Source organism: Nomascus leucogenys, chromosome 17, assembly GCF_006542625.1.
Source record: "Nomascus leucogenys isolate Asia chromosome 17, Asia_NLE_v1, whole genome shotgun sequence".
Taxonomy (NCBI): domain Eukaryota; kingdom Metazoa; phylum Chordata; class Mammalia; order Primates; family Hylobatidae; genus Nomascus; species Nomascus leucogenys.
This window is the reverse complement of record NC_044397.1, coordinates 59,835,092-59,861,182: the sequence shown is the minus strand read 5'-3', so window position 1 is coordinate 59,861,182 and position 26,091 is coordinate 59,835,092. Positions and strand designations below refer to the sequence as shown.

At 43.4% G+C, this 26,091-nt stretch overlaps 1 protein-coding gene across 1 annotated transcript in view; it reads left to right on the top strand.

Annotated features, from left to right (window-relative positions):
* ADCY1 (adenylate cyclase 1) overlaps positions 1–26,091 on the top strand; it is a 147,392-nt gene that overhangs the window by 22,401 nt on the left and 98,900 nt on the right. Inside the window, exons 3-4 of the mRNA XM_030796191.1 lie at positions 12,583–12,701; positions 25,329–25,440. Of these exons, the coding sequence (XP_030652051.1) occupies positions 12,583–12,701; positions 25,329–25,440 (231 nt within the window). The remainder of the gene's footprint in view (positions 1–12,582; positions 12,702–25,328; positions 25,441–26,091) is intronic.

The window sequence follows — 26,091 nt, the reverse complement described above, 5'->3', positions numbered from 1 at the left end:
GGCTCTAGAGGAGAAGGGTGGAGTGGGGATGGGGGCTTGTCTGTTTCATTGCACTGCTTCCTGTCTGTCTGGAAAGTTCTCTGCTGTACTTAGGAAAGGTTTACCTGAATTGTCCGTGTGCCTGAGGCTGATTCCTTTGGGGGGATTTGAATGAGCCAAAATGACCCCTCCTCTCAACACAGCAAAACAAAGAAACAGAACAAAGGGTCACCCTGGGCCCCTGCCCTTCATCTGTCCTTGCCTGCAGGGTCTGGGTGGAATAGAAGAAGGTCAAGGTACTAAGATGTTCTTTCTGAGTTGCCAGATCTCTTTAAAATTAATTTCAGCCTTCTGTATCATGGTTAGGAATGTAAGGACTTTATTCTGCTTAATAAATCTGAGAACTGGGGCTCTGAAAATTTAAATAACCCAGGAAAGATAACGGAGTGAATAACAGTCACCAGCATCAGAGCCAGGGTGAGCCCGGGATCTTCCAAGGGAACCACATGGCTGTTTCCTCCTTTCGTGGCCACAGACCTCCTCAGCTAAAAAATGCTCACACAGACGTTTTAGGCTTACAAATAACTGAGCTAAAATGCTCCAAAGGGGTGTGAAGTTTCTTTTAACAGGGCTTTTTCTGTTTCTGAACAAAAATGTCAAATGTTGGTTCTTTGAAATAGAAAAGCATTAGAGAGACTGATCAAGAAGAAAAAGAGCAGACACAAATAAGGAGCATGAAGGATGAGAAAGGCTGCAGATAAAGCAGGGATTAAAAATAGATAATAGGGAAATGCTGAGAATAATTTTATGCCAGTATATTTGAAGAGAGACAAAATGGCCAAATTTCCAGAAAAAGTGTGAGTTACCAAAGATGATCCGCAAAGAAAAAGAAAGCCTGAAAAATCCTATAATTATTAAAAAGATTGATTCAGTAATTTACAAGCTCATCAAAAAGTAAACAGCAAGCCCAGATGGTTTTACAGATGAGTTAGACAGAACTTCAAGGAAAACGCGATTGCAATTTGATCAGTCACAGCATGGAGAGCTCGCTCTCTGAGCCCAGGTCGAGCTGGCTGGTGATTATGGAGGACGGAGCTCGGATTCCCACAACTCACAAAGGCCTGTCACGTGGACGGCAGGGAAAGCCTCTTTCTCAGTTCTGTTTTCATTAGTGGTTTGGCTTCTTGGTGCTGAAGTGGACTGGGCGGGCGTCAGGTGGATGCTTGGTCCCTGCCCTGCTGCTATTTCATGCACCAGGTTCTAGGAACGAGGGGAAGGGCATGCTGCCTGGTCGGGGCGAAATGACTCCTGTGTGCTGTCAGCCCCCTGCCATTGCCAGGACACCCCTGCAAGTGGAACTGAGGTCCAGGGTGTTTGTGGTCAGCATCAGAGGCTCTAGAATGCTCCCAGCTCCCAACTTGTTGGTCATATGCAGGGTAGTGGAGGTGACCTGCTCCAAGGCCTCCTGGAGCAGCCCCTGCCCAGCCTCCTTCCTGCCTTGAATGCCAGCATCTCTTCTGGGGACTGTCAAAAGTGGTGTCAGGGGGCATCCCCTTCCTGCGTGGATGTCACACATCTGGCTCCATGCTGAGGCATCCTGTTCTCCTGTGGCTGGCACAGCCCGCTGGATTCTTCAGTCTCCTTAGCTCTCCAGGAACACTACATTGGGCCCCCCAGTCACCGCCTTGTGCTTGGTTTTTGTGGCTTGTGCGTCACAGTTTGCTTTGTATCAGCTCCGGGAATCCCAGAGTCTCCTCCCTGTCATTGCAATATTGCTGAGGAAGATGCCGGAGCTGTTGTCGCCTTAGTCTGTGGGAGGCTCTGTGGCATTTCCTGGGGGGCTGTGAGGAGGTTTGTTGCTTGCCACATCTGTTTTTTTTTTTTTTTGAGGCAGAGTCTCATTCTGTCACCCCAGCTTGAGTACAGTGGTGCTATCTCGACTCACTGCAACCTCCGCCTCCCGGGTTCAAGCAATTCTCCTGCCTCAGCCTCCCGAGTAGCTGGAATTAAGGGCATGTGCCACCACGCCCAGCTAATTTTGTATTTTTAGTAGAGACGGGATTTCACCATGTTGGTCAGGCTGGTCTCAAACTCCTGACCTCCTGTAATCTGCCCACCTCAGCCTCCCAAAGTGCCAGGATTAAAGGTGTGAGCCACTTTGAGTGGTCTTGCCACATCTGTCTTTTTCCTAGTTTGTTTGAAGTCTGCGTGGCAGATGGAGGTGGTGGCCAACGTGTGGCTCCTGGACACACTGGTCCTCTTGGTTCTCCCTGATGGAACAGCCCAGGCTCAGAAGCCACATGCCAAGATATAGAGCCCAGGTGTGGCTGGGAGAGGAAAGGTCCCTGAGCCCACCAGGGCCCACCTCCATGCTGGTGAGGACATGGGATCTGCTGTGCTGTGGGCATCTGGTGGTCTACGAGGGAGAGGGCAGATCCACTTCAAGGAGTCCAGGATCTGCAGCCTGGCTCTCAGATGATTAGGGAACTGGGCCCAGCTATGTCTAGTATAGTGACATGAAGTGACCCATGGAGGGGACCTCTGACAGGGTGAGGGACTCGGCACACACAGCTGCAGGCTGCAGGGAGCTTTGCGGTTTCCCACTGGCCTTTCCGGGAAGAGCCCGAGGAGCAGAGCCACAAGTTGGGGAGAGCAGCCATGGGAAGGCAGGCTCTGGCCCCACCCGCTGAGGAAGACAGAGCTCGGAGAGCCTGTCTGGAGTAAAGTGGCCCCTTGGGACAGCACGTCAGTTAGAATCTGGTTTGGCTGCTAGTAACTGACCTGGAAAATGGTGGCTTAAACAAAATAGAAATTGTCTTTCTCATGGGCAGAAATTTGGAGGGAGGCAGCCCGGGGCTGGTGCGGTCAGCTCAGGCTGCGTAACAGAGACTGGGTGGCTGCAACAAGAGAAATGTATTTCCTCACAGTTCTGGAGGCTGCAGAGTCCAAGATCAAGGTGTTGTCAGGGCTGGTTCCATCTGAGGCCTCTCTCCTTGACTTACCGATGGCCATCTTCTCCCTGTGTCCTCACATTGTCTTCCCTCTGTGCGCACACCCTTGGTGTCTCTCTGTGTCTCCTGATTTCCTCTTAGGAGGAGAAGAGGAATGCAGCCACATTGGATTAGGGCCCACGCAATTACCTCATTTTAATTTAATACCTCCCTGAAGGCCCTGTCTTCAAATATAGTCGCCACATTGGGTGTTAGGGCTTCAACCTATGAATGTGGAGGGGAGGGTCACAATTTAGTCCATAGCAGCCATGAAACAACATCTTATTTTATTTCAAATAAAAGTCAAGTGTATGATTTTAAAATAAGGAGATGCTGCATGTGAGTCCTGGATGAGTGTGCCTGGACTGGTGAGTGCCTGGCTCTGGGCTCCCTGGATGGCTGAGTGCAAATAGAAGTACATATGGCCACCCCTGTGCAGCTGGTGGAGAAGCAGGCCTGGGCTGGGGGACGGTCCCTTCCTGCTGGGTTTCCTCCCTTCCCCGCCCCCGCTCTTACTTGAACTGCATGTGGCAGGAGGCAGGAGAGGGGATCCTGCCAGGTTCTCAGCTGGCTCTGATGGACTGTGGCTGGGCAGCTCCCCAACTGGCTCCAGGCCTCGGATCCACCAGCCCTGAGTGTGGCTGGTTGTGGGTGATGAGGGGCGGTGGTATCCATACCTGAGCACACTGCACCCTTAGCCTGCTCCTCTGCTCAGGGCCTGCTGTCCACCCTGGAAGGAGACTCCTTTTCGCAGTACTGCCACAACTTTAGAGGCTACTGTTGTTTGTTTTTTTTTCCAATCCTCCTTCTGGTTTGTCTTGATGGTGATTTTACCTTGTGGAGCAATGGCTGGTAGAGGCGCAGTCATAAGTCCTCGTTAATAGGTGTGTAGTGAATGAATGCAATTGAGTGTGATTGGAGAATTGATCCTGTAGCTTCTTTGGCCCAGCGCTCCCAGCGGTGGCCTCTTTGTGTGTGCATCTCATACACATGCTTTTGTGACCTTGCCAGTGAACTCGGGATGAGAGGTAGGGGTGAGGACAAGTGGAGATGGCCCTCACCTTCCAGACATGTCCAGCCTGGAGTTGGTGCCAGGGGAAGGGAAGGGGCCTGAACCCCTCCAGCAGTGTGGATGGAGGACGCCATGGCTGAGAACACTAACCAGGCTTGGGGCAGGGCAGAGGGCACCAGGGCTGCTCTGGCTGTAGAGATGCTCTCAGAAGTGACTGGTGCCAGGGCTTCAGGAGGTGGCCTTGACTGAACCAAGTAGGGATGTACTATGGGGAAGAGCAAGAGTCATCAGGGCTTTGAGGGATGTGTAGGGGTTTGCCAGGTAGAGGCAGGGAGGTGGGAACTGGAGGAGGCATTCAGGCAGCAAATTGAGGTGGAGGTGGTCACAGGTATTACTTTTGGTAAGCGTGAGCTCTGCCTTCCTTCTGCTTTTGGAGAGGAAGGGGATATGGGCTGGAAGTGCAGCTCCACTGGGTGGTAAAGACCACCTGGGGGCTTCAGGGTGTTCATGGTCCCCCACAAGGGTCTAGCCTGAGGTCTGTGCCTGTCACAGCTGGAGAGCACAAGGTGAGAGGCATAGGAGGTCACCCTCAGCTTCCTCCTCCGCTGCCCGCACCCTGTCCAGGAAGCCCTGTATCCCTGAGTTCAGCTCCCTCTTCCATCGTATGGAGCTGGCCCCTCCCAGAGCCCTGGCTGTTCCTCAGATGCCATTATTAAACCAGAATTCCAAAAATAATATGCAGCTATTTAAAGCACACACTCAATTTGTTATCCTAACAAGGTAAATGGAACAATTTTGAGTTCTCATCATGTGAAGAAATTTATCAAGAGAAAGAAGGCTTCCATTTAAGTGATGCAGTATGGATTTTTAAATGGGGCTGGCCCATGGACAGCACCTTCTCAAACCACTACAGTTGTGATTTATTTTTCATTTTTTAGACGGCTTTATTGAGTTTATATGCCCTAAAGTTCAATTAAATAAACTTTGTCCAATTGAATAAAGTTCATTTAAATGCTTTTTCCTATAGAGTTGTTATTATTATATAGAATTATACAAGAATCTTAATCTTATTACACATTAATCTCATTTAATACATATGTCAAATGATCTTATTATAGAAAATTAGTATACAACAATCTAAATTTAGGATATTTTTATTATCCCCCAAAGACACCTCATATCCATTAGCAGTCACTCTCCATGTATACCCACACCTGCCCTCCAGCAAGACATAGGCACCCACTAATTTACTTTCTGTCTCCATAGATTTACCTGTTCTGGACATTTCATACAAATGGAATCGTATAATAGGTGATCTTTTGTGACTGGCTCCTTCCACTTAGCAAAATGTCTTTGAGGTGCATCCAGATCGTAGCATGTTTTAGTATTTCATTCTTTTTTATGGGCAAATAATATTCCACTGTATGGATGGATCACATTTTGTTTATCTGTTCACGGTTGATACATATTTGGGTTGTTTCTACTCTGGCTATAATAAGTAATGCTACTATAAAAAATCATGTACAAGTTTTTGTGTGAACACATTTTCATTTCTTTTGGATAAATACCTAGGAGTAGAATTGCTAGGTCTTGTGGTAACTCTATGGTTAGCATTTTAAGGAGCTGCTAGACTGTTTTCCAAAGCGGCTGCACCATTTTCCATCCCTACCAGGAGTATGCAAAGCCTCTAGTTTCTCCATATTCAGAATCTTTTTTTTGTTTAAATTAAACTGTTTTTATTTTGAACTACTTGTAGATTCACATTTAGTTGTAAGAAATAACACAGAGAGATCCCATGTGCCCTTTACCCAGCTTCCCCAATGGCAACATCTGCAGAACTGTGGTACAATATCACAACCAGGATATTGACATTGGGACAGCCAAGATATGGAACATCCATCACCCTGAGGATCCCTCATGTTCCCTTTAAATAGCCACATCCACTTCCCTCCACAACACCTTCATTCTTAAGACCTGGGAATCACTAACCTGTTACCCATTTCTATAAATTTGTGATTTCAAAAAATTCATATAAATGGAATCATACAATATGTAGACATTTGGGAGTGGCTTTTTTTTTCACTCAGCATAATTATTTGGAAGTTCATCCATATTGTTGAATATATCAATATTTGTTTCTTTTTATTACTAAGTGGCATTCTATGGTGTGGCTGTATCACAGTTTGTTGAATTGTTGGCCCATTGAAGAATGTCTTGGTAGTTTCCAGTTTTGGCCTGTTAGGAATAAAGCTGCTATGAACATTCATGCACAGGTTTTTGTGTGAACATAGGTACTAATTTTTCTGGCACAAATACCTGAAAGTACAGTTGCTGGGTCATGTGGAAGTTGCCTATTTAGTTTACTGAGAAATAGTGAAACTTTCCCAGAATGATTGTACCATTTATGTACCCAGCAACATATCCATGTCTTTTGCCTACTTTCTGATTGGATTTTTTAAACTGCTGGGCTTTGAGAGTTCTTTATATGTTCTAGGTAACAGTACTTTTTGGGATATGTGGTTTGTGAATATTTTCTTAAAACCTATAGTTTATCATTTCATTCTTTTAGCAGAGTCTTTTTGAGAGCAAATATTTTTAATTTTGATGAGGTTTAATTCACCAATTTTTCCTTTAGTACTTTTGGTATCAAGTCTAAAGACTTTTTGCCTAGCGCTAGTTCTTATGTGTTTTTCTAAAAGTTTTATCTTTTACATTTAAATCTATAACATATTTTAATTTAATTTTTGCATAAGGTATGAGGTTTAGGTTAAGATTTATTTTTTTGTCTATGAATGTCAAGTTGCTGTAGCATTTGTTGAAAAGACTACCCTTCTTCCATTGAATTACTTTTGAACCTTTGTCAAAAATTTGTTGTGCATATTTGTATGGTCTATTTGTGGATTCTAGATTCTGTTTTATTGTCTGATGTGTTTATCTGGCAACCAACATCACACTGTCTGGATTATTGTTGTTTTATAACAAGCCTTGAAATCAGGTAAACTGATTTCTTCTACCTTGTTGTTCTTTTTCAAAATTATGTTAAGTAGTATTATTCCTTTTCCTTTACATTTAAGTGTTAGAATAATTTTGTCATAGGTACTAAAGAATTTGCTGGGATTTTGATAGGATTTATATTAAAACTGTATATCAATTTGGAGAGGGTTGACATCTTTACTAAGTTGAGTCTTCCAATCCATGAACATGGTATGTCTCTCCATTTATTTAGAACTTCTCTGATCTCTTTAATCAGTCTTTTATGGTTTTTAACATACAAATCCTATACATGTTTTGTTAGATTTACACATAAGTATTTCATTTTTGAGCAACTGTAAATGGTATTGTATCTTAAATTTCAGTGTCCATGTGTTTATTGCTAGTATATAGAAATGTAATTGACTTTTGTATATTGATCTTGTATCCTGTGACCTTCTAAACTTAATTTTGTTCTAGGAGTCTTTTTGGTACAATTTTCTTTTGTTTCTGCTTTTGTAACATCCATTGTGTTTCCCATGTAGACCATCATATTACTTTTATTTCTTTCTTTCCAATCTGTATGCCTTTTCTTTCCTTTTCTCAACTTACTGCACTAATAAGACCTTCCCATGAGATGTTGAATATGAGTAATGGGAGCCAACATCCTTGCTTTGTTCTCAGTGAAAGCATTCAATGTTTGTTAGGTGTAGGCTTTTTCTGAATATTCCTTATCAAGAGGAGGAAATTTTTTTTCTATTTTAATTTTTCTGGAAGTTTTCATCATCAATAGATGTTGAATTTTGTCAAATTCTTTTTTGATATCAATTGCTATGTGATTTTTTTTTATTCTGTTGACATGGTGTGTTGCACTGATTGATGTTTCAATTTTGAATTAGCATTACATCCCTGGATTAAACCCCATGTGTTTGGGGTATATACTTCTTGTTGCATATCACTGAATTGCTATCTTGTAAAAGATTTTTATATCTATATTTCTAAAGTGCATTTGTAGTTCTTTATTTAGTCATTCTTATGATGGTTGCTTTACAGTCTTTGTTGGTTATTCTGGCATCTCTGTCTTGGTATTGATGTGTGTTGGTTGTCTTTGTTCACTTGATGAGCTTGTTCTAGTTCTTGGTATGATGAGTGATGGTTCACTGGAACCTAGGCATTTGGAATGTTATGTATGAGGCTCTGTATGTTATTTGGACATTTTGTTTTTGATGATTTTCTGTGACATGACTCTGGCTGGGAAAGAGGGGTTGCTGTCTCTTTACTGCCAGGTGGGGTTAGAAATTTAGGCTCCACACTGGGCCTCTGTTGACACCATGTGGGGAGGGCTCCTTCTTACTGCTGAGCAGGAGTGAGAGTTCTAGTCCCTCATGGTCCCCACTAATAGTACCTGGCTTGGGGGAGGAGAATGAGATCCCCTTGGTTCCCGCTGACTCTGCAGAGTTGGGGGATGCTTGTTACCAGCAGGCTTGGCTCACTCTGGGAGTGGGTGGGTTGGTTGGGGGCTCCTTCACAGCCTGGGGTGGGGGTGGAGGTCTGGCCTCTCTACTTGGCCTTTGCTGGTGTGGGTGGGGTTGGGGCACAGAGTTTTCAGTGTCTCTGGCCTGGAGTAGGTAAGTTATTGTCTGAAAGTTTTCTTCTTGTGAGGCTGCCCAGTCCTGGGCCTTTGGCTGAAGAGAGCTGCTTTTGTTGTGTTTTCCTTTGGTCTGTGCCCGTTGGTATTGCTGACTTGCCCACTTCTCCAGCACTCAGTCTGGCATATATGAGGCTAAAGAAACCTCAGGAACTCACCTTTATGTCATTTCTTGGTTTCAAGATTTCTGCCTTCTTCCTTCTGACTTTTAGTCTTGCTTGTTTGATGTATAACATCCAGGACTTTCAGCTGTGTTCAGCAGGAGGAATAGGGAAAAATACTTCTCCATCTTCCCAGAAGTAGAGTCTTCACAATTGTCACTGAAATATCTAGTTTTTGTTAAGAGTACATTTAAGTCACATTTTGATAATCAAGATAAATGCGTTAAGATTTTTATATAGCCTTTATAGGACACTGAGGTACTTTGTATGACCCATATTCATATTAGCTTTTATACTTTTGATTTCTGGCTATTTAAATTATTTTGTTGGCTAGAGCTTATTGACATATGATCTGTTCTTGACACTAATGTTTACTGCTGCTTGTGCCTTGAGGGTTTTGAGATTGGATGTGAATTTCACATGGAATCTTTATAATGTGAATGAGCTACTTCGTCTTTTATTTATTTATTTTTTTGATCAGAAATGAATGCTTAGTCTTATCAGATGGCTGCTTGCTTCCTGTGGGAAAGGTTTTGTACTTTAGTCTGTGGTTATTAACTTGCATTGGCTTAGGTGCTGCTGCTAATCCAATGGACAGAGCTAATGCTGAGCCCTTGGTTGGAAATGCAGTTGTCCTTAGGAACGTCGTGTGACAGTGGCTTACAGAAGTAACATAGCTCTTTTTGTCTTACGTATACGTTCCAGGGTAGGCACTTTATGGTGGTGCGGCAGGTGTGATCCATGAAACCCTCAGCAGTCTCCATCTAGCTCGCCACCTGTGTCCCTAGTGTGTTGCCTTCATCCTCCTAAACCAAGATGGTAGGTGGAGATCTGGCTGTTATGACTGTGTTCCCAACAACAGCAGGAGAAGAAGGGAAGAGGGACAAGCTGTTTTGTTTTTTAAATTTTAACCTTCATTTTAGATGGAGGGTACATGTGCAGGTTTGTTACGTGGATATACTGTGTGATACTCAGGTTTGAGGTACAATTGATCCCGTAACCCAGGTACTAAAGCATAGTACCCAGTGGCTAGTTTTCAACCTTTGCCTCCCTCCCTCCCTCTCTCCTCCTTTTTGGAGTCCCCAGTGTCTGTTCTTCCCATATTTATGTCTATATGGATCCAATGTTTAGCTTCCATTCATAAGTGAGAACATGTGGTATTTGGTTTTCTGTTCCTGTGTTACTTCAGTGGGCTCCAGCTGCATCCATGTTGCTGTAAAGGACATCATTTCATTCTTTTTTATGGCTGCATAGTATTCCATGGTGTATATGTACCACATTTTCTTTATCCAGCCCACCATTGATGGGCACCTGTGTTGATTTCATGCCTTTTATTGTAAATAGTGCTGCGATGTACATACACATGTATGTGCCTTTTTGGTAGAATGATTTATTTTCTTTTGGATATGTACCCAGTAATGGGATTGCTGGATTTGATGGCAGTGTTGTTTTAAGTTCTTTGTGAAATCTCCAAATTACTTTCCACAGTGGCTGAACTAATTTACGTTCCCACCAGCAGTGTATTCCCACCAAATGTTCCCTTTTCTCCACGGCCTCACCAGCATCTGTTGTTTTTTGAGTTTTTAATAATAGCCATTCTGACTGCTGTGAGATAGTATCTCATGGTGGTTTTGATTTGCATTTCTCTAATGATTAGTGATGATGAGCATTTTTTCATGTTTGTTGGCTCCTTGTATGTCTTCTTTTGAGAAGTGACTGTTCATATCCTTTGCCCAGTTTTTAATGAAGGTTATTTGGTTTTTGCTAGAACAAGCTGTTTTAAGGAACATTTCCAAAGCTTCCACATGACCTTTCAGCTTATGTCTCCTTGGCCACATCTAGCTGCATGGAAGCCTGGAAAATGTGGTCTTTATTCCAGGTAGCCAAGAATCCCAATGAAAATAAGGGGTTCTCTTGTCAGGCCAGCAGTGGAGAAGGGCTACTGGGGACAGCCAGCTGATGGCTGGGTGACTCTGCCACAGCTGGTTCTTGCAGCACCCTATGCCACGGCTGAGTTGTCCACGTGAGCTCCAGTCTCCCATGCTGGGGGCTGTGTGCAGGAAGTCAGGATGTGTGCCAGGGGTTTCCCAGCAGTCTTTCTTTCCTTCCTGGGATCAGCATTTGTGGCTCTGGATGCTCCCCCATCACCTGTCACATTTTTGTGATCTTTGCAGTTCAGTATCCTGCATTTTTCAATTCCTCAGAAGGTGGGCGCCAAGGTGGAGGCCACATGGGGGCTGCGGCAGAGCTTCATGGGAGCTACTTGGGGACTATAGTGAGGGCTCGGGTGGGGACTGCAGTGGGGCCCTTGGCGGGGGTGGGTTCTCAGTGTAGACCTTGGCCTTGTTTAGGACACACCTCCAGGCCACAGACTCCGGGGCCAGGACTCAGGCAGCTGAGACATAGACTTAGCCCCACTTGGCATCAGGCAGAGCTGGACCTGGTCTTCCTCCTCCGAAGTTTATGTGGAAGTAACTTACCAGGGGAAACTTCAAGTGTGCCAAATTTGTTCTCCCATTGTAAAATGAGCTGTGCTCATGGAATGCTATCTGCCACGTGGAGCAGAGGGGTGAGGCCCTCATGGCCACTTCCCAGAGATCATCTGGGCTTTCAGGATGTGGGTGACTATTTTCACTGTGGCTGCTCCTATGGCCTCTGAACGTGAAGGTGTCTGGGCACCTGTGGTCCTTCCGAGAAAGTCACACAGGATGGCGGCTGCTCCTGGGTCAGGGATGTAGCATGTGCAGGAGGGGCTCCCAGGGCTGTGCCCGGCAGGCTTGAGTGGCTGGGGATGGAGAGGAGGTGGAAGCATCTCAGTGCTGGGTGCCTGCGTGGCTCCTGCTGAGGCTCTTTGGAGGGAGGGAATGCTGCTGGCACTAAGCAAGGCAGGCCGCTGCGGAGGGGCTTGGAGCTGGAGGGTGCGGTGGGAGGGATGGAGCTTCTTCCCCTCTCTAGCCTGTTTCCGCGCTTGTCAGTGGGACGTTCTGCCTGATTCTATGTAGGCAGAATCTTTTGCTTTTCTTTTCAAAGCAGAATGGAAGGGTCATGGGAGGGACTGAGGGTTGAGGCGGGGACCCTCACACCACATTTCTGGAACATGGTCTCTCAGACATAGGGGTGTGCCCAACAGGTCAAGGGCCAGCTGAGGCTGGGGTCAGGGAACATCCAACTGGAGGATGAGAATCAAAGTCCTACTTACTCCCTCAGTCCAGACAAGGAAACTGAGGCCTAGGAAGGGGAAAGGACTCTCCAGGATGGCATAGTTTGTTTTGAAAAATCCAAACATTTATTCTTTTCTCTTGGGGGAGAAAAGAAAATGCTTGACCTACACAGCTAAGGGAGAAATAAGAAGTCAAAGACCAAGAAAGAATGCCCATGGAATGCCTGCCTGTCTGTGTAAGAACAAGAGGACTCTCTGGGTACCTCAGGAGGACAGCTTGTTTTTTTAAGCCAATGTGAAAGACTCTTTCTGGGGTGTTGTTGGAGCAGTAGGGGGAGGGAGAGAAGCCAGGTTGGGGCCCTGGTGGAGACAGCAGTGTTTTCACAGCTGTAACCCTGCTGTACACTGAAGCACAGGCCGAGACTCAGGAGCGTGTCCAGGGACTAGCGTGAGGGGAGCCGCAGGGAGGCTGGGGCGTTGGGGAGGCTGTGCCAGCCCTGTCTAGTGCTCCCGGAGGGATTTGCTTGTTCAGTTGCAGTCCAGGCCTGGACGTGGGCCTACCCAGGCTCAGGGGCCAGGCACCCTTACTGGGGAGGGTGAGGTGAGGAGGAGTGGAGGGAGGGGGCCCTGCTGTCTAACCCGGGCCCTTCTCTTCTGTCCAGGAGCGGCTCCTCATGAGCCTCCTGCCCCGGAACGTTGCCATGGAGATGAAAGAGGACTTCCTGAAGCCCCCTGAGAGGATTTTCCACAAGATTTACATCCAGAGGCACGACAATGTGAGGTAGGGCTGGTGCACAGCTGGGAGCCTGGGAAGCTGAGGTGTGAAGGTAATGGTGAAGGTGGGGAGGTGATGACAGAAGTGGGGAAGGGATGGATGGAGGTGGGGAAAGAATGGGGATGTGGAGGTAATGATGAAGGTGGGGAAGTGATGATGGAAGTGAGGAGGTGATAGGTGGAGGTGAGGAGGTGATAGGTGGAGTTGAGGAGGTGATAGTGGAGGTGTGGAGGTGAGGAGGTGATAGTGGAGGTGTGGAGGTGGGGAGGTGATGGTGGAGGTGTAGAGGTGATGGTGAAGGTGAGGAGGTGATGATGGAGGTGTGGAGGTGATGGTGGAGGTGGGAAGGTGATGATGGAGATGGGGAGGTGATAGTGGAAGCATGGAGGTGATTTTGGAGGTGAGGAGGTGATAGTGGAGGTGTGGAGGTGATGGTGGAGGTGTGGAGGTGATGGTGGAGGTGGGGAGTTGATAGTGTAGTGTGGAGGTGATGGTGGAGGTGTGGAGGTGATAATGGAAGTGCGGAGGTGGTGGTGGAGGTGTGAAGGTGATGGCAGAGTTGGAGAAGTGATGATGGAAGTGAGGAGGTGATAGTGGAAGTGTGGGGGTGATGGTGGAGGGGGGGAGGTGATGGTAGAGGTTAGGAGGTGATGGAGGTGAGGAGGTGATGGAGGTGGTTAGGTGATGGTGGAGGCGGGGAGGTGATAGTGGAAGTATGGAGGTGACGTTGGAGGTGAGGAGGTGATAGTGGAGGTGTTGAGGTGATGGTGGAGGTGTGGAGGTGATGGTGGAGGTGGCGAGGTGATGGTGGAGGTGTGGAGGTGATGGCGGAGTTGGAGAAGTGATAATGGAAGTGAGGAGGTGATAGTGGAGGTGTGGGGGTGATGGTGGAGGTGGCGAGGTGATGGTGGAGGTATGGAGGTGATAGTGGAGGTGCAGAAGTGATATTGGAGGTGTGGAGGTGATGGTGGAGGTGGGAAGGTGATGGTGGAGGTGGGGAGGTGATAATGGAAGTATGGAGGTGATTTTGGAGGTGAGGTGATAGTGGAGGTGTGGAGGTGATGGTGGAGGTGGGGGAGTGATAGTGGAAGTGTGGAGGTGATGGTGGAGGTGTGGAGGTGATGAGGAAGTTGGAGAAGTGATGATGGAAGTGAGGAGGTGATAGTGGAGGTGTGGGGGTGATGGTGGAGGTGGGGAGGTGATGGTGGAGGTGATGGTGGAGGTGAGTAACTGATGATGGAAGTGAAGAGGTGATGGAGGAGGCGGGGAGGTGATGGTGCAGGTGGGGAGATAGGGGGAGTGTGGACAAAGGGTCTCAGTTGTGAAGGGAGGAGAGGGCAGATGTGGTCAGGAGGTTCAGGTGGACAACTGCCTAGCAGGGAAACAGGTCCCACGTGTAGGGGGGTTCTTGGCTTCTTGGGTGATGCATGTTACAGTTATCTTTCCTATTTCTTATTTCAGTATTCTTATACTTCCTCTGTTGACTGGAGAGGGTAAAAAATCTGTCCCTAGAACTGGCTTTGAGCAGTGACATTTTGGGCTCAGAATTTGCCATGTCAGAATAGTAGCTGAGCATTATGCAAGTTGATGCTGGGTCTGGGATATGTGTGCTCTTCTGTCTTCATTTCATGACAGCCCTAGGAGGCAGGGATTGTTCCCATTTTGTAGGTGAGGAAACTAAGCCTTCAGAGTGAACCAACTTGCTTTAGACACTCTGAGGTTTGCTTGTTTTTTTTTTTTTAAAGATTCTGTTTAAAAGTATTTATTTTATTAAATTGTGGATTCCATTTAAAAATACTTTTCATGCAAGTATAATGTGCTTAGAATGGTTGAGTGTTGCCTATTTGGGATTAATGCTTTACATAAATATCACTCAGGTAGGAGATGGTGTTTGAGGGACCTGAAACACTTTTCCTTTTCTGCTGTTTTTTGCTGATTCTTCTGGCTGTTGGTGTCAGGCCTCTCTGCCCATTTGGCCTCTGAAGACACAAAAGGTCAATAGAAGCTCTCAGTCTTTCTTATGTTGAGCACCACAGACTGGGTCCCTGCAAACCAACACTCATTCACTGGAAATGAGTTGAGGTTTGTGGGTCCATCAGAGTCAGTTGTTCTTCTGTGCCAAGCCAGTATGGCTAATTGCTGTCTGGTTGAGAGCTCAGCAGTCACTGTTCTGAGCACACGTGTTCACTGCCCATTGTCATGCTATTAAGTAAGGACCAGTGTTGTCCTCCTTCTGCAGAGGAGGATGCTTAAGTAGTGTGGGGTGAAGGCCCATGTGGGTGGAAAGTAGCTGAAGAGCCAGCATTTGAGCCCAGCATGACTGCAGAATTTATGCTCAGAACCTCTCTGCTAAATACTTGGTTCTGTTTAATATCGTCATGCTTCTGTGAACTGCTGGCATTGTCACCTCCATTTTATAGATGAGGAAACTTAGGTTCAACAAAGTGAAAGATATGTAGGACTCCCTGGCCAGTGAGTGGCAGGCTGGGATAGGACCTGGGATTAGCTGACACTAATATCTGCCTTGACTTTTCTCATTTCACTCACTGCCTCTTGTTACAAAATAAGGACATGACACACTGACCCAGTCCCCTGATGAGAAGAACAGACCACCAGAATAATCCTGGGCATACCTCGAGGGGAGCCAGAGCCTCTCCATACTGCAGGAAAGGCATCAAAAGTCAAGAGCCTTTTGACAGCTAGAGCTGGCAGACATCACTGACCCTTTCCCCTGCTCAGCATACAGTGAACTGATGAAAAATCTCAGCTCTAAGCTTCCCTCTGGGGAGAGAAAGAGTCAGTGTGACCACTGCCCCAACTTTTATGGGGTTGCCCGAAGAACAAGCATCTATCTCTCCCCTGGATCTCTTAATAGGTCTTGTACAGTCTGGCCAGGAGAGAACAGAGGTGGTAGTTTGGTGTGATAGATACCATAACTTCCCCCCACCAACCCCTGCTCAGCACAGAATGAACAGACAAAAATAACAGCTACCTGCTTTTCCCTCAGGAGAGAAAGGGTTGGTAAAGCACCAGAATCTGTGGCTGATTGGTGAGAGTCTCCTCCTGTGCAGGACTGGTCCATGAAGATTGGGAGAGGTGCCTGCTTTGTCTAAATCTCAGACACCGACACAGAGAGCTAAGGAAAATTAAGAACCAGGCAAAGATGTTCCAAACAAAGGAACGAGATAAATATACAGAAACTGACTAATGAAACAGAGTTATATAATTTACCTGATAGACAATTTAAAATAACTCCCATAAAGATGCTTATGGAGGGCAAAAGAATAATGCATGAACAAAGTGAGAATTTCAACAAAGAAATAGAAAATATTAACAAGTGCCAGAGAGCATGGAGCTGAAGACCACAATTACTGAACTGAAAAATTCACTGGAAGGATTCAACAGAAAACTAGATCAAGCAGAATAAAAGATCAGTGAACTGGAAGACAAGTGACTGCAGTCACTGGAAATAATTCTGTTAGAGGGGCAAAAGGAAAAAGGAATGGAAAAGACTGAAGAAAGCTTAAGAAAATTATGGGAAATCATTCGTGGACCAATATACACCTTACGGAAGTTACAGAAGAAGAGTGAGCAACAGAACCAGAAAGCTTGTATACACAACACATACACATTATACATATATTTCCATCATATATTACATATATGATGTAAAAATATATTATTAAATATGAATATGTATACACACAATGAAAATTCCCAAATCTGGTTAAAGAAACGGACATCCAGCTACAAGAAACTGAGATGACACCAAAGATGAATACCCCAAAATTCACACCTAGATACATTTAACCAAATTCTCAAAAGCCAAGGACAAAGGGAGAATTTTGAAAATAGAAAGGAAAATGATTTGTCACATACAACAGAACCAGCATAAGATAATGGATTTTCCAGTAGAAACCTTGCAGGCCAGAAGGGAGTGGGATGATATGTTTAAAGTGCTGAAAGAAAAAAACTGCTGAGCAAGAATACTATGCCTAGCAAAAGTCTCCTTAAAAACATGAAGGAATAAAGACCTTCCCAGACAATTAAAAGCTGAGGAAGTTCATGACTACTAAACCTGCCTTAAAAGCAATGCAAAAAGGAGTTCTTACATTGAAATGAAAGGATGCAAAACAACAACACAATAGCATAAGAAGATACAATACTTATTGGTAAAGATTTATACATCAACAAATACAAAATACTGTATTACTGTAATTGTAGTGCATAAATCACTTTTTATTCTAGCATAAAAGTTAAGAAAACAAAAGTATTAAAAATAAATAACTGGAAAGTATGTTAAAATATGTACTATATGAATAAATATAAACTGCGACAACATAAAATAAATTATGAAGAAGTTAAAGTGTAGAGTTTCTGTATGTGATTGAACTTAAGTTGTTATCAGCTCAAAATGGACAGTTACAGTTTTTATAAGCACCGAGGTAACCACAAAGAAAAAAAATGGCTATAGAAACTACACAAAGGAGAAAGAAAAAGGAATCAAAGCAAAAAAATTAACATAACACAAAGGAATTCAGAAAGAGAGGAAAACACAAATAAAGAACTCCGAGACTAATAGAATACATTTAACAAAGTTGCAATAGTAAGCCATTCCCTATCAATACTTAAAGTGTAAATGGATTAAACTCCCCAATCAAAACACATAGCATGGCTGAGTGGATAAAAACAAAACCAAAACCAAGCCTAACTATATGCTGTCTATTTAAGGATGTACATAAACTGACAGTGAAAGGATGGAATGAGATAGCTCATACAAAGGAGACCCCAAATAGAGCAAAGATGGCTATGCTTGTATCAGAAAAAAGGGACTATAAGTCAAAAACTGCCAAAAGAGACAAGAAGTCTTTATTATGATAAAAGGGTCAGCTCCCAGGAAGATAAAATAATTGTAAATATATATGCATTCAGCATAAAAGCACCTAAGTATATAAAACAAGCATTGGCAGAACTGTAAAAAGAAATAGATCACAAAACAATAATAATAGGTGACTTCAGTAGTTTATTTTTGATAACAGACAGAGCATCCAGACAAGATCAAAAAGAAAGCAGAGGATTTTAATAACACTATAGACTAAATAGACCTAACAGACATATAGGGGACATTACAAAACTCAAAAAGCAGAATACACATTCTTCTCAAGTGCACATGGATCTTTCTCCAGGAAAGGTCATATGTTAAGTCACAGAACAAGTCGTTACAGTTTCAAGAATTATATCAGGTATCTTTTCTGATCACAGAGGGATGAAACTAGAAATTAATAGCAGAAAGAAAACTGAAAAATTCATAAATGTGTTGAAATTAAAAACACATTCTTGAACAATTATTGGGTCAAAGAAGAAATCAAAAAGGAAATTAGAAAATACCTCCAGGCTGGGCATGGTGGCTGACACCTGTAATCCCAGTGCTTTGGGAGGCCGGGGTGGGAGGTTTGCTTTAGCCCAGGATTTCAAGACTAGCCTAGACAACATAGTAAGACTTCATCTCTAAAAAAAATTTAAAAATTAGCCAGGCATGGTGGCATGTACCTGTAGTCCCAGCTACTCAGGAGGCTGAGGTGGGAGGATTGCTTGTGCCCAGGAGGTAGAGGCTGCAGTGAGCTATGAGCACACCACTCTACTCCAGCAGCCTGGGTGACAGAGAAGGACCCTATCTCAACAAAACAAAACAAACAAACAAAAAAACCTGAAAATACCTTCAGACAAAAGAAAATGAAAACACAACATACCCAAACGTATGAGATGGAACAGAAGCAGTAATAAGAGGGAAGTTCACAGCAATAAGTGCTTATGTTAAAAAAGAAAGAAGATCTCAAATTAACAATATTAACTTTGCACCTCAAGAAGCCAAAAAAAGAAGAACATATTAAGCCCAAAGTTATTAGAATGAAGGAAATAACAGAGATGAGAGCAGAAATAAATGAAATACAAAATAAAAAACAATATTAAAAAATCTACAAAACCAAGAGTTGCTTTGTGAAACATTAAATAAGATTTTGACAAGTTCTTAGCTAGACCAATAAAAAAAGAGAAGACTCAAATAAAATTGTAAATGAAAGAAGAGATACTATAACTGAGGCCACAAAAATGAAAAAGGATTGTAAGAGACTACTGTGAACACCAACAAACTGTATAACCTAGGAAAATTTGATAAATGTCAAGAAACATACAACCAACCAAGACTAAGTCATTAAGAAGTAGAAAGTTTGAACAGACCTATATATAGTATGGAGATTGAATCAGTTATCAAAACCCAACAAAGAAAAGTCCAGGCCCAGATGGTTTCACTGGTAAATTCTACCAAACATTTAAATAATTAATGGCAGTCCTTCTCCAAGTCTCCAAAATTGAAGAGGAGGGAACACTTTCAAACTATGAAGCCAGCATTGTCCTGATACTAAAGTCAAACAAGAGCACTACAAAAAAAGAAATTATGGACAAATATCCCTGATAAATATAGATTCAGATATCCTCAGCAAGATACTAGCAAATGCATCCAGGATCACATTAAATGCCCCATACACCATGATCAATTGCGATTTATCCCTGGAATGCAAGGATAGTTCAAAATGCAAAAATCAATTAGTGTGATAACAACATGTTAAGAGAATAAGGAATACAAATCATGTGATCATCTCAATAGATGCAGAAAAATATTTGACAAAATTTGACACCCTTTCATGGTAAAAATTCTCAACAAATTAGGATAAAAAAACCCATCAACAAAATAAAGGCTATGTACATGACAAGCCCACAGCTATGATCATACTCAATGATGAAAACCAGAAAGCTTTCCCTCTAAAATCAGGAACAAGACAATGATATCAACCCCCACCACTTCTATTCAACATAGTACTGGAAGTCCTGCCCAGAGCAATTACAGAAGAAAGAACAGCAACAAAAAAAGGCATCCTAAATGGAAAGGGGAAAACTAGGAAGCAGAAGGAAAACAGGCAACCCACAGGAGGGGCAAGTGAGAGTCTTTCTGCAGCCCACTTTCCCACTGGAGATCCAGGTGATGGTAGGGCACCTTGACCCTCCCAAGTTTTGAATCCATCTTAGAAAGCAGCTGGGAGGCTGTAAGCAGGAACTGCTCCAGGGAGGGAACTTGCCCTGGGTCCCACACCGATTCTGCAACCTACGTGGCTACAGCAAGATGCCATTTTTTAAATCCTAGCTTTTAGCAGAGTGTGCATTGTTTTGGGATCCAGCAGTGCCAGTCCTAGGCATTCAGGAAACTTGGGCTATTTGCTTGTGGAACTGGAGCAGAGCAGGGGTGGGCTTCTGCAGCTGTAACTGAGAAGCAATCATGGTGTGGTCTGTAGCCTCTGGCACTAGGAAGCAGGCACCACTCCTGGGGCTTAAGCAGGATGTGAATTGCCATGGAGTCTTGGTCTTGAGTTGTGTGGGGGCTCATATGGCCTGGGGCCGAGTTGCAGGCTAGGCATGGACTGCCCAGGTCTGAAGGGTCAGCTGTGACAGGTGGGACTGGGATGAGAGAGGGATGTGTTTACCCCATCTGCTGGGTAAGGCTGTGACTGCTGGGGCTGACCCCACTTTCCCCATGGCAGGACCAAACTCTTAGAATTTGATAAATGAATTCAATCAAGTTGGAGAATAGGAAATCAATGTACAAAAATCAGTAGCATTTCCATACACTAATAATGTACTAGCCGAAAAAGAAGTCTAGAAAGCAATCCCAATTACAATAGCTACAAAAAATAAATTTAACCAAGGATGTAAAAGATTTCTACAATAAAAACTATAAAACAATGATGAAAGATATTAAAGAGGACACATAAAAATGGAAAGACATTTCACATTCATGGATTGGAAGAATATTATTAAAATGACCATAATACCCAAAGTGATCTATAGATTCAGTGCAGTCTCTATCAAAATATCAGTGATGTTCTTCACAAAAATAGAAAAAAATTCCAAAATTCATATGTTACTACAGAAGACCCTGAATAGCCAAAGCAATCTTGAGCAAAAAGAAGAAAGCTGGAGGCATTACATTACCTGGCTTCAAGATATACTACCAAGCTATATTAACTAAAACAGCATGGTACTGGCATAAAAACTGACATATAGACCAATAGAACAGAGTAGAGAACCCAGAAGTAAATACATGTAATTTTAGCCAACTGATTTTTGACAAAGGTGCCAAGAACATACATTGGGGAAAAGACAATCTCTTCAATAAATAGTGCTGGGAAAACTGGATATGCATATGCAGGAAATGAAACTAGATCCCTATCTCTTACCATACACAAAAATAAACTCAAAATGGATCAGACATAAATGTAAGACCCAGACTATGAAATTTCTGGAAGGAAACATAGTAGAAATACTTCTGGATATTGGTCTGGGCAGATGTTTTATGGCTAAGACCTCAAAAGCACAGGCAATAAGATAAAAACTAGAGAAATGGGATTATATCAAACTGAAAAGTTTCTGCACAACAAAGGAAACAATCAACAGAGTGAATAGACAACAGAAGGCTAGGATAAAACATTTGTGAACCATTCATTTGACAAGGGATTAATATCCAGAATATACAAGGAGCTTAATAGCAAGAAAACAAATAATCTGATTTTAAATTGGGTGAAGCATCTGAATAGGCATTTCTCAAAAGAAGACATCCAAATGGCCAACAAGTATATGATAAAATGGTCAGCATCACTAATCGTCATGGAAATGCAAATCCAAGCCACAATGAGAATCATCTCACCCCAGTTAGATTGGCTATTATCAAAAAGACAAAAAACAAATACTGATGAGGATGCAGAAAAAAGGGATCTCTTGTACTGGTTGGTGGGAATGTAAATTAGTACAGCCATTATGGAAAATAGAGTGGAAGTTTCTCAGAAAGCTAAAAATAGAACTATTATATGATCCAGCAATCCCAGTACTGGGTATATATCCAAAGGGAAATAAATCAGTATGTCAAAGAGATATCTGCTCTCCCTGTTTATTGCAGCACTATTCACAGTAACCTAGATGTGGAATCAACCTAAATGTCTAACAACAGATGAATGGATAGAGAAAATGTGGTATATTTACAGGATGGAATACTATTCAGGCATTAAAAAAATGAAATTCTGTCATTTGTGTCAACATGGGTGTTCCCAGGGGATGTTATATTAAGTGAAATAAGCCAGTCATTGAAAGATAAATACTGCATAGTCTCACTTTTATATGGAAGCTAAAATAGTTGATCTCAGACGCAGGCAGTGGAACAGTGGCTACTAGAGGCTGAGAAGAGTAGGAGGAAGGAAGCCACAGGGAGAGATTGGTTAATGAGTACAAAATTACAGGTAGATAGGAGAAATAAGTTCTATTGTTCTATAGCATGTAGGGTGACTATAGTAAACAATTTATTGCACTTTTCAAGTACATAGAAGAGATGATATTTGAATGTTACCAACACAAAGAAATGATAAAAATGGGAGGTGTTGGATATCCTAATCACCCTGATTTGATAACTGCATGTTGTATACATATATTGAAGTGTCACACCATAACCTGTAAGTATGTACAATTATGTGTCAGTTAACATATATATGTGCATATATACAAATATTTATACAACATACACATATAAGTAACAAAAAAGAAGGAAATCTTGCCATTTTCAACAATATGTATGGAGCTGGAGGACATTACTGTAACCTAAGTAAGACAGAAATATCTGCATGATCTCATTTGTACGTGGAAGTAAAATAGTCAAATTCATAGGAGCAAAGTAGAGTGGTGGTTGCTAGGGAAAGGAGGCAGAGGAAAATGGGCTGATGTTGGTAAAAGAATACAAAATTTTAGTTAGGCAGCATGAATAAGTTCTGGAGATATAACATGCAGCATGGTCACAATATTTAACCATACTGTATTGTATGTTTGAAATTTGCTCACATACATGTAGCTATGCAGAGGTAATGGCTATTTTAATTACCTTGATAGTGTCAATTATTTCAACCTGTGTAGGTTTATCAAAACATCAAATTGTATACCACATATACACATGAGTAAACACAATTTTTATGTCAATGATATCTCAATAAAGGTGTTAAAAGAAAATGTGTTATGTACATAAAATGAAATGCTGTTAAGCCTTAAAAAATAAGGAAATTCTTCAATATGTGACGAAATAGATGAAACTTGAGGATATTATATAAGTGAAATAATCCAGTTACATAAAGACAAATACTGCAATATTCCACTTATATGAGGTATTTAAAATAGTCAAAATCATAGAATTAAAGAGTGTCATTGTGGTTATAGGGTCTTGGGGGAAGAAGAAATGGGGAGTTACCAGTCAACGGCCATGAAGCTGTAGATATCTGCTGTACAATATTTTACCTATAGTCAACAATAATGTGTAGTACACTTTAAAAAGAATTAGTGAACTTGATAGCTCAGTTGAGATTATCCAGTGTGAAGAACAGAATGAAAAAAAGGATGAAGAAAATGAAGAGAGTGTCAGGGACCTAAGGGACACCATCAAACGTATCAGTACACACATATTGAGAGTCCCACAGGAGAGGAGAAAGAAAAAGGGGCAGAAAGAATATCTGAAGAAATAATGGCCATAAATGTCCCAAAGTTTTTGGAAAACGTTAACCTACACATCCAAGAAGCTGAGTGCACTCCAAGGTGGGTAAACTCAAAAAGACCCACACTGAGACATGTCATTATCAAACTGTCAAAAACTAAAGACATGAGAACAATTTTGAAAGCAGCAAGAGAAAAACGACTTATTATCTACAAGGGATCTTCAACAAGGTTATCAGCTGATTTTTCATCAGAAACCAGGGAGGCCAGAAGGCAGTGGAATGGCATGTTCAAAGGTTGAAATAAAAATATAATTCTGTATCCAGCAAAAATCACAAGAGCAGCACCTGCTGTTACCACCATGCAGAATCCTTTTCTCCCAGTGTCTGTGTGCCCCTTTCCCCCCTCCCCTCCTTCAGGACCCCTGTGACCAATCCTAGTTGACAGTACACACAGCTCCATATCTGACTTCCCTGCTTTTCCATAGTTACATGTGTCACCTTTGATGTTCTCTGCATGTTTGCCCCTTTCCTGAATAGAATGGAGTCTTTCTGAGGGCAGTGAGGTTTGTTCAAATCCTTTTTTTTTTTTTTTGAGACGGGGTTGCACTGTGTCTCCCAGGCTGGAGTGCAGTGGCATGCTTCGGCTCACCACAACCTCCACCTCCCAGGCTCAAGCGATCCTCCCACCTCAGCCTCCCAAGTAGCTGGGACTACAGGTGCACACCAACACACCTGGCTAATTCTTGTATTTTTTGTGGAGATAGGGTTTTGCCATGTTGCTCAGGCTGGTCTCGAACTCATGGACTCAAATGATCCACCTACCTTGGCCTCCCAAAGTGCTGGAATTATAGGCATGAGCCACTATGCCCTGCCATGAATCTTTTATTCACTGCTAAATCCCAAGCACCTAGAGCAATGCCAGCACATATATCCCTCAATAAATATTTATTGAATAAGCAAGTGAATAAATGAATTAGAATACTTAGAAATTATTATAAATGATTGTGAACAATCACTGAGCTCTTACTAGGGGCAAGGTATGACCTGGACTCTAGTCTTTTTCCCATTTTACATGGCGAGCATGTGGAATGGTTGGATACGTTGCTGTCAATAGTGGAGCTGGATAGTTCCCTTGAAGTCCGAATTACTTTGCGTTTATTTCGTGTAGTGGTGCTGGGGGTGTTCTGGGTTCAGGAAGCCTCAAAGTTAGAGAAAAAGCCGAGAACACTTTGAACAAATGTGAATAAATGATTGGGACCCTGTGGAGAGATACCTTAAAGCTACAACATTTTTACAGACAAAAATATATAATTAATTTTTTTCTAATATTTTCAAAGAGCATGTTTTAATATTGCAAGAAGAGAAAACAATAGGAAACATCTTTTTAAAGTCTTACCATCTCCAGAAAATATGAAAGTTCTGCCCTGTGGATAGACACTGTGTTGTTTAGGGCTGACCCCAGTGCTATGATAAATAGACACTCAGTACCTAGAGGCTTTGATCCAAGACAGTGTGTTTCCTGCTCTCATTGCAGACTGAGGGGGTGGCCCCTTTGCCCAGGAATTCGGGGACTCCCTCCCTTTTCATTGTGAAGCATTGACACCACACTCAGGGCCTGGGAGTTTCTTGCATTTAGCTGGCAGAAGGGGAAAATTAGGGTGTGGAGGGGCCCACATGCTTAAAAGCACATCACTTCTGCTCGGTGCCGCTGGCCACATCCCAGTCTCGTAACCTCCCCAACAAGGGAGGCAGGTCTAGTGGAGGGCAGATGGGCTTTCTCTATGTGGTGTGAGGGGTCAGCATGGGGGATGGCGAACTCTGAATGGCCTCAGCATTTACTCCTCCAGTGGCCAAGCCCCGGCGTTCTGTGGCTTTTCTGAGCTTCAGTCTTCTCACCTGTATGATGGGAACCAGGAAGCCTTCATTTCTAGTCTGCATTGAGGAATAAATGGGGTAATTGATTCTACAGTGATTTGGAGATGTAAGCATCTGTACATCTCTAGGGATTATTTCCTGAGTGACTGGGAGAAGGGCAGCCTGGCACCCCTTTCTCTTGCAGCATCCTGTTTGCTGACATCGTGGGTTTCACGGGCTTGGCCTCCCAGTGCACGGCCCAGGAGCTGGTGAAACTCCTCAATGAGCTCTTCGGCAAGTTCGACGAATTAGCCACGGTAAGTGCAGCATTTTTCTTTGCTCAAATTAAATTAGAATTGCTTCTGGAGTGACGATATGCCAGGTGGATTCCCTGTATTTGGACCATGAACTAGACTGATTGCTAAGCATTTCTTCCAGCAAGGTTATAAATCACCTGTTGTTTTTAGCCTCACCGTTCATTGATTCCTTTCCTTGGACCGGGGCCTTGCATTTACCAGATAAGAAAATGCTTGCACAAGCATGGCCAGCATGCTGTCGAATCAGGGCTTCCAGGCAGAAGGCTTCGTTGTGCAGGCCATACGTAGGTATGGGTCTGTCCTTTGCACCATCCTGCTGCCTTTGTGTCCCACTGTAGACAGAGCTGGTGGTTGCAACCCCTTGTTCTGGGCTCTACTGGAGCAGGCCTGATTCTGGGTCTGCCACCCTCCTGGGATTGAAACTTGTCAGCTGGGGGCCCAGTTGCTGACACCTCCTGATGCCTGGTGCAGGCAGTGGCCACCCTTGCCCTCAGCACACTGTGTGCTGGGGTTTTGAAAGACCTTCCTTGGACCAGTCACATCTGGCAGCCAAGTTCTGCTGAATGTCGGGCCAAGGCCATACCAACAGCCTTGGCTTGTAATGCGCATGTTAGGAAGCAAAGATGAGCAAGGCAGCCAAACCTCCTTGTA